Source organism: Engraulis encrasicolus, unplaced genomic scaffold, assembly GCF_034702125.1.
Source record: "Engraulis encrasicolus isolate BLACKSEA-1 unplaced genomic scaffold, IST_EnEncr_1.0 scaffold_222_np1212, whole genome shotgun sequence".
In the NCBI taxonomy this organism is placed as follows: Eukaryota; Metazoa; Chordata; class Actinopteri; order Clupeiformes; family Engraulidae; genus Engraulis; species Engraulis encrasicolus.
The window spans coordinates 46,206-55,951 of NW_026945506.1; the positions used below are offsets into that span (position 1 = coordinate 46,206).

Consider the following 9,746-nt stretch of genomic DNA (forward strand, 5'->3'; position numbering starts at 1 on the left):
CACATAGATCCTCTGATGCAGACTGGCTCCCTGAACAGGAGGAGGAGGAGGGGGAGGAGGAGGAGAGCCAGGTGGAGAAAGAGGGGCAGAGAGTTGGTGAGGAGGAAGGAGACGATCAACCATCAGCCTCTTCGCCGGCTACCACCAGAGCAAGGAAGAGGAAAGCAGCGCAGCCATCCAGCGCCACACCTGCCACCAAGAGAGGCAGAGGAAGAGGAAGAGGAAGAGGAAGAGGAAGAGGACAGGGAAGGCGACAGGAGCCAGAGGGAAATGGTCAGCCATGGCAGGGGATGGACGTGGATGACATCATACCACCACAACCATCATTCAACCCCGCTCGCGCTCCAGGGCCCCAGGTCGTGGGGGGGGTGCAATACACCATACTGCAACTCTTCATGCTCTTCATGACAAGAAACACCCTACAGACAATAGTAAATCACTCTAACATATATGGACAAAGGAACCACCCTCATAGATGGCATCAGATGTCCCTGGAGGATCTGCTTTCATATATTGGTATGGTGATTTACATGGGCCTAGTTGGGGCCAAGTCTGTAAGGGACTACTGGGCGAAGAACGAACTTTACAATTTCCCCTTCCCCACATCTATGTTGTCCGGGAGAAGATTTGCAGCTGTCTCCAGCATGCTGCATATTAGCCACCCAGACAGTGATGCAGAGAATGACAGGAGGAGGGGAACACAGGCCTACGATCGTCTGTGCAAGATCCGCCCTCTCTATGACGAGATTAGGACCGCGTGTAAAGCTCACTACCATCCCCAACAACACATTGCAGTGGATGAAAGGATGGTGAAATCAAAAGCCCGCTCCATCCTCCGCCAGTATATGAAAGACAAGCCCACTAAGTGGGGGTATAAACTTTTTGTGCTGGCAGATTCATCAAACGGATACACATGGGACTTTTTTGTATATGAGGGGAGAAACATGGCACTTCAAAAGGGGCTCAGCTATGATTCAGTCATGAATCTCGTGGACACGCGTGTGCTTGGCCAGGGCTATAAGCTCTATGTGGACAACTTCTATACTAGCCCTACCCTGTTCAAGGACCTCCTGGCCGAGAAGGTATGGGCTTGTGGAACAATTAGAGAACAGCGAATAGGCTACCCGAGAGGACGTCCAGGAGCTCTCACCTCTCAGTCACCACGTGGTACCATCCGCTGGATAAGAGATGATCCCGTTCTTTTTGTCCAGTGGAAGGACACGAGGGACGTCCGCTTGTGCTCCACAATGCACACAGCCCACAACCCACAGACCACCGTTCAGAGGAGGGTCAGAGGGACAGATGGCCGGTGGCAGCTGAAGTCCATCCCTGCCCCACCAGCTGTCACTGATTATAACAAGTAAGTACTTGAGATACATTATTTTATTTTGTCTTCAAGGGTATGTAACAATCCACCAATGATTGTAATGCTATGTGCTAAACAAAACTTTTGTAATCTTTTATTTTCACAGACATATGGGGGGAGTGGACCTCTCTGATGCCATGATCGGGTTTTACAACACCGTTCACAAGACCAGGAAGTGGCACAGGACGTTCTTCTATCACTTTCTGGACATTGCCATCGTGAACGCCTTTGTACTTCATTCCTGTATGGCAGCAGAGAGGCATGAGACCCCCCTTACACAGAAGGCGTTCCGGGAGGCCCTGGTGTTGGAGCTGAAGGCAGCGGGGTCACCTTCAACTGGCCCTCCTCCATCACCTGCTCCAGCTCCCCAAGGTGCACATCACAAACTGAGGCACTACACGGAAGATGGCACAGCAGGGAGGCGGAGGTGTGTGAACTGTTCCCTGAAGAGCACCACAGAGTGCACTTCATGCCAGGTAGTGCTGTGCTTTACGGTGAAGAGGGACTGCTACAATGAGTGGCATACAAAGAACAATTTGTAGGACTCCCCCCTCCCCCTCTCCCCCCTACTTCTCTTTCTCTCACTCACACACACACACACACACACACACACACACACACACACACACACACACACACACACACACACACACACAAAGGGAAGAAAGAATGATGCTGGACTTCCGGACTGGATTTCATTTTCACACTTTTCATTGCCACATGGCATGGTTTGCACCACACACACACACACACACACACACACACACACACACACACACACACACACACACACACACACACACACACACACACACACACACACACACACACACACACACACACACACACTCTGTATTATACACTGTATTAGTTTTGTATTATTAGTTATATTGATATTGTTATGTTATGTTCTTGTTTGTATATAGTTGATTTTTTAATTATTTTAAATATTTTGCCTTTCTTATTTCTACTATTTTATTAAATACTTGTTCATACTTCAATTGTTTTAGCCTTTCTTTCATCAATACCCCATAGACGTAATAAGAAAAAATGATATTTTTGAGTTTATGCTTATGCCAATCTAATCCAAAATGTCTAGCACCCAATCCAAGTCCATGATTGGAAGCCCCAAGATGTTAGCTTACAATAGAAACCAGAACTGTGTTTCTAGCATGTGGCATTCTGAAGTTACAGGCTTTTGATTCTGGTGTCCTTCTTATCTATCCAAAAAGGTTCTTGGGCATCACCAAAAGGTACCCAACAAAAGCGCATGGGTATACCAAGAGAAAAAAAACCATAAAATATTCATAGTTTGGTATTTTTCTTCCATTTCTTTTGCTGTTGGAAGCAGACACTTGTGTCTTTGGTCTCAATGTATCATTACAGAGCTGACAGGTTGCTGGAGCTGTCAATCTCAGTCATTTTCAAGAAAAGATGCTATACGGGAACAAAAAAACTATATTTTTATTCCATTCAAACAACTGTATTTCTCTGATAGAACATCATAAAATCATACTGACACTTTAGGCATAAACCTGAGAGTGTTACCTTTACAATGGGTACATGCACATGCATGTATCTACAACCATGTGGGATCTGTGCTACTTTCAAATTGGGTATGCCAATTTCGCAAATGAAGTCTGAAAAAGGGGGTGCGTCTTAAGGGGTTAAAGGGCTACGTGTTTTCAACAGTTTCAGCAAGCTCTCTCTATATCTCAGCTTTCAAAACATTGTGCCTTGTTTTAGCTAAACATCATGCCTCAGTGAGAAGTGAGAAGCAAACTAATTAGTTGGCAAATTAGCCTTACTCTTATTTCTCTAAACATTTATTTTTGCCAAATGAGGAGGAGGCATTTGGTGGGCAAAGTAGCCTTGATGTGGATCCCTGAACCAAGGTGTGACCTTTTTTGGGGTGCCAATATTCCCACTATTTCCACAATGCATTCTTCTGTATCCTGCACCTGCCGCACTTCTGTTTTTGGGGGTGTGTGCGTACGCTACACCTTGTAGACTAGATTAATTACATGGGGATGATACTCTACTCTGTGTCACCACTGCTAACCCAGGACAGCACTCCTGTCTCAATTCCTTCTGACCACACACACACACACACACACACACACACACACACACACACACACACACACACACACACACACACACACACACACACACACACACACACACACACACACAAGAAGGATTAGGAAATGACCCAGGCCGGAATCGAACCCGGTGCCCTACCGTTAGGCCACGGTACAGCCAGGACGAAGCCATGATGTGAAACCAATACCTCTCCCCTTTGACCATTGGGAATGAACCACATCCAACAGGTTCCAGTTGTAAAGTGATGCATGTACTGTGCATGTGCAGCAATGAAGTCATTTGTTTATTGTTGCTTTCCACTTCAACTTATTTGAAACAGCACAACAGATAACATTATATGATATGCATGTCAAAACTATAAAACTACTTCACATTGTTGTGTTTGTTCGTGCGTGCGTGCGTGTGTGTTTGTGTGTGTGTGTGTGTGTGTGTCTGTGTGTGTGTGTGTGTGTGTGTGTGTGTGTGTGTGTGTGTGTGTGTGTGTGTGTGTGTGTGTGTGTGTGTGTGTGTGTGTGTGTGTGTGTGTGTGTGTGTGTGTGTGTGTGTGTTTGTGCGTGTGTGTGTGCCTGTGTGTGAGAGAGAAGAGTGTTGAGGAGGTGAGTGTTTTTTTGAAGGAGCACGGGGGAGGCACACACACACACACACACACACACACACACACACACACACACACACACACACACACACACACACACACACACACACACACACACACACACTCCCCTATCTGACTGGAGGTCTCAGGAGGGTGAGATGAGGTGTGTGTGGGCAGGGCTCAGGGCTCTATGTGCCATTCAGTGTCCAATCTCCATCATCCTAATATCAGCAAAACTGTCATCATCCATTTCACCTTTGATTTATGGCAAAGTGCAACAAACAGGAGAACGGAGAATAGAACAGACATCAGAAGAGATAGGCAGACAGGACACGCGTACATAAACAATCAACACAGTAACAAAACAGTAATATTGATTCTCTCATCGGAATTCTGATGAATAATCTCCTTTAACATATTTCCTCTGCTCAACAACAACAACAAATGATATTTATGGCTGTTGAGGCGGTATACTATAGCAGGACAAGAAAGATGTTTTAATTAAAAACAAATTAGGATTCGAGGAGGGGGGCTGATACCACACCACAGGGAATACATTTTATTGGTGTTTGTTGAAGTGAATTATGAGGGGAAATTAGAGAGCTTGATGTCACCTAAGCCTGACAGACAGCAGAAGACAATCTATTAAGTGTAGCATATTGAAGCCTTGTAGACCTATTAGACTTTAAGGGTTGCATTTAAATCTTTAAAGTACCACATGGTTGCATATATTTTTTCTTGTTTGGGTTTTTTTGTGTTGTGAACATGTTTGTATTTTCCTATAAACCAACTGGAAAATAAGACTCTACCAAGGCTCAAAGGACATCAGGCGGTTTAAATCAGTGGGAATTAGTCATATTGTCAGTGTTGATGTGCAGTAAATCCTTTAAATTTTTTGAAATATGGAAATTGCTAATGAGGATATACGTAGTTGTGGACATATAGAAATCATATTTTATTCATATTGGGTAAAACTTGACGCCGGCGTCATACATATGATATAACAGTGTCATAACAGTTTCAGAACACAGTCATGCATGTGTTATAAACATTATGTCAATGTAATAAACATTTTGTGACCTGGTCATTTAGTCACATTCGGTTATGGTTGAGACAGCCCTACCAAGTTCAACTTTTCATGACCATAAATCGTTTATGACACTGACATCATGTTTATGACTCGTCCATCACTATCATGACACTGTTGTGACACTTATATGACACTGGTGTACGTATGTGCAGTTAGAGGTTCAGATTTAGTGCAACCACATACCTTTTTGGGCATTTATTTATTTATTTATTTATTTATTTACTTGGCTTCTGCGCTTTATTTATGATAGGACAGTGACAGAGGGACAGGAAGTGAGTGGGGAGAAAGAGATGGGGAAGGATTAGGAAATGACCCAGGCCGGAATCGAACCCGGGTCCCCAGCATAGTAACTTAGTGCCCTACTGTTAGGCCACGGTAGAGACAGGACAGGCGTGTATTTTGAAGCCATGATGTGAAACCAATACCTTTCCCCTTTGACCATTGGGAATGAACCACATCCAACAGGTTCCAGTTTTTATGTGATGTATGTACTGTGTATGTGCAGCTATTAAGTGTTTATTGCTACTTTCCACTTAAAGTAATTTGAAACAGCACAACAGATATAATGATATGCATGTCAAAACTATAACACTACTTCACATTGTTGGCCAAGCCATTTTGTAGCTGCAATGCACTGTATGGGTATTACAAAAGGATATAACACTTACTCAAGTATATCGCTCTTCTGGGCATGTATTGTCAAAGGACATGAATCGTTGGCCCAAAAGCGTAATAAATCCAGTCTGCAGAGATTATTCCAATGTGCTGGGCAGAGGACCAAAACTACCAACTCCTAAAAAAAGGCTCCAATATGCTAAAGCACGTTAATAAAGGGCAAGAGGTGTCAACTGTGGATAATAAAATGCTAGAGAAATGTTTAGCCAAAACTTTTCCTCGCATAAGTACTTTCCCGTTATTTCTTGGACGATTAGTGCCCATAAATATTCCTTAGGGCTATTGACCTTTTTTGTCTTCTTTTTTTTTAAGCGAGTGTGTATTATTGTTCTCACCCGTTCTGAAAATGAGATTGGAGTCATGCAGACTGACCAACCACATTTGCTGGACTGTCAGCTCAGCACAACAACTGTCTTAGCATTTATTCAAGCGTACAAAAGAGTACAGGAGGTCTTGGCGTTTCTAAAAGAGTACAGGAGGTCTTTGTGTTTATTCAAGAGTACAGGAGGTCTTGGCGTTTCTAAAAGAGTACAGGAGGTCTTTGTGTTTATTCAAGAGTACAGGAGGTCTTGGCGTTTCTACAAGACTACAGGAGGTCTTGGGCTCTCACAAAGGTCCTTTTGTGGGAACTTGACTGGCCGCAGTGCAGTGCAGCAACTTCTTTCCCTTGTCCTGAGTGTACTGTACAGTACCTTAAGGGAAACAAGAAGAGTCACTGCACTCTGGTATACTTCAGTTTGCTGCCTTTTTATTTAGTGAACAATACGTTTCGTTTGAGGAAAAAAAGCAACAAAATTAAGTCCAACAGAGTGCAGTGATTATTCTTGTTTCCCTTGGATAGTGCAGCAAATACCTCAAACAATCTTTCACTTGGTGATGCAAGCATCAAATTTGGTTCAGAGGTGCTTCAGACCCTACCCTTTTAGAAAAGGTTGCTATCCAGGTGAAAAAACAAAATGGCGGCCATTTTCCAAGATGGCCGCCAATTGAACTGCTTTTAAATGGCTTTTATGTATATTTTGATTGACTGATCATATTTTGAATATTTATGTATATAAATATATTATGTTGAGCATGGCAAATTCAATTATACACTCAAAAAAACTAAAATATTGAAAATTATAGTATTTTCGTAATTACATGTAAGTAAACTAACACTCACTGAATGATTCTAAATATTACAAAAACAGTATGCCTATAATGATTACATGTTTGTTGTTTGGGTAGGAAAACTCTCTGATGCACATGTTGGATTAGCTCTTTTTAGTCCTCACATTTGCAGGAACTGTGTACAGTTGAGGCTAAAGCAATAGCATTTGCATCTTCCTCGGCAGTCAGTCTTGCATCCACATTTTGTCAGTTGCTGGCAACTCTCCGCAATTGCAGGAAGCTTTGACCAGAGAACTTTCCAGGTCTCACCACCCCCAGTTGGCAGGGCTTTCAATTTGCATTTTGCAAGGGTTATACAATACCCTTACAGAGATATAAAGTGCAAGACTGGGCAACAGCAGGCATACATAGAACATGTATTAAGAAGAGGTATTGTTGTACATTTTCAGTTATGTCCTATTGTGACAATTCTGACATGGTGATAGTAGCATTGTGAAATAATAATAAATACAAAGTAAGCAATTGTAATGTGCAATATTTACAACTAGTTGGTATCCAGTACAGTTATTAAGTAACAGGCATGAAGCAGCAGCAATATTGTGTGTGCATGTTTGTGTGTGCTTTTGAGTTAGTTCAGTGTGTGTTTGTGTGTGTGTGTGTGTGTGTGTGTGTGTGTGTGTGTGTGCGTGTGCGTGTGCGTGTGCGTGTGTGTGTGTGTGTGTGTGTGTGTGTGTGTGTGTGTTTTGAGTTAGTGCAAGTAGAATGTGCAATCACAATTCAGTGTTGAGGGGGGGGGCTATCAGTGATAGGAGGGCAGGTTAAGAGTTCAGCATCCTGATTGGTTGGTGTATGAAGGTCGCCAGCCTGGTAGTACGGGAGCGGAGGCACCTGTACCTCTTTCCAGAGGGCAGGAGACTGAACAGTTGGTGTGCAGGGTGACCTATGTCCTTGGTGATCATCAGTGCTTTTCGGGTGAGGCGGGTGGTGTAAATGTCCTGCAGGGAGGGGAGTGGCGCTCCAATGATCTTCTATGCTGTGTTCACAATGTGCTAGAGTGTCTTCCTGTTTTGCTCTGTGCAACCTCCTCCCCAAACTGTGATGCAGCTGGTCAGGATGCTCTTGATGGTTCCTCTGTAGAATGCTGTCATGATGGAGGGTGTAGCACTTGCCTTCTTCAGTTTGCGCAAGAAGTAGAGGCGCTGTTGGGCCTTCTTCACCAGTGATGATGTGTTTGTGGTCCAAGAGAGGTCGTCACTGATATACACTCCAAGGAATTTTGTGCTGCTCACTCTCCACAACATCATTGTCGATGGTCAGTGGTAACAGTTGTTTTTGGCCCCTCTGAAAGTTGACAATCTCCTTGGTCTTGTAAACATTCAGTAGGAGGTTGTTGTCCTTGCACCATCTGACCAGCAAGTCTACTTCTTCTCTGTAGTGAGTCTCGTCACCCTTAGTGATGAGGCCCACCAGTGTTATATCGTACGCAGACTTCATCAGATGGTTAGTGCAATGGGTCGTTGTGCAGTCATGTGTCAGCAGCGTGAACAGCAGGGGGCTAAGCACACAACCTTGCTGGGCCCCCGTGCTCAGGGTCAGGGTGCTTGAGGTGTTGTTCCAGACATGTACTGCAGCTCAAAGGATTTTTTAGCAGACATCTTGTGTAATACGGTTAAAGGCTGAGGGGCTATCCTTTTACCACCCAACCGTACAAAATATCAAAGCTAGGAGCTTGCTCAATCCCGCTACAGCGGGAACCAATCAACTGAGCATTTTCAACCGTCCTGGGTAGAGGTGTGTTCAAGGCAGTGACGTGGTTTATGCAGAGACGTTGTATTGGAATCTATTCTATCTAAGAAATGTTTGGTTTAAACTTCGGCACAGCCCTCAACCAGTAACAAGCCGAGGGAAGCGGGTTAACCAGGACATGGAAACAAAGTTCACCCTGTATGGACACGCTAATTGTTATAGTCCTGGTCAGACCAGAATCGCGGTATGTGATCTGAAGTCTATGAAAATCAGGCAACTTCTGCCCTACACCCAGCCCGATCGTTCATCCAGTGTCATTTAAGTCCCGTGCGATCTGTACACCATCCGGGTAACTGAAGCCCTGTTACCCTTTGCTCGGGTCTCCCGCGCTGGCACATCCTGTCAATTCAGGTGCGGCTATCTAACTAAATTTCTAACTACACTAACTACATTTCTAGTTAAGCTATATAGAGGGTCTTATTAGATAGCATATGGGAGACTATACTAACAACTAAAGTGAGTATACTACTAAAAGAGTTAGTAAACTACAACTACAGCTATTGTACCACAAGCCGACACTGAACCCCATGCTGAGTCTCACAGCACTGATGTCACCAGTGTGCCCTGGTTGTGCTATAAAATCACTCTAATACAGAATGTAAACAAAATTAAACATTATATTCCAACAGTAATGGCAAGGTTAGTATGTATTAATGAATACCTGCTATCGGACAGCTGTATGTCATAAATATGCATTTTCAGTCATGTAAGGCCTGCCATTTTGAAAAGTGGTGGCCATTTTGTGATGAAATATTGATACTATTAAGTTGTCCTGGTCAGAATTCATACATTTTAATATTTCCATCACTCAGATGTCTTGATTACTTGGCATTCTAAGACGAAAACAGCTTTTTTCACCTTTGATGAGGCGGCCATCTTGACTAAATGGCCGCCATCTTGTTTTTTCACCTGGATAGCGACCTTTTCTGGGAGAGTAGGCCCTGGAGAACCTGTGTACCTGATTTGGTGCTTGCATCACCAAGTGAAAGATTCTTATG

The 9,746-nt window shown here is 43.7% G+C and overlaps 1 protein-coding gene across 1 annotated transcript; it reads left to right on the plus strand.

Moving 5' to 3' along the window:
• The first annotated feature begins 215 nt into the window (after positions 1-215).
• LOC134442710 (piggyBac transposable element-derived protein 4-like) lies at positions 216-1,922 on the plus strand. Its single transcript, XM_063192752.1, has 2 exons — positions 216-1,360; positions 1,473-1,922. Exons 1-2 carry the CDS (start codon positions 291-293, stop codon positions 1,906-1,908), a joined length of 1,506 nt encoding a protein of 501 aa, XP_063048822.1. The 5' UTR covers positions 216-290; the 3' UTR covers positions 1,909-1,922.
• The last annotated feature ends 7,824 nt before the right edge of the window (positions 1,923-9,746 follow it).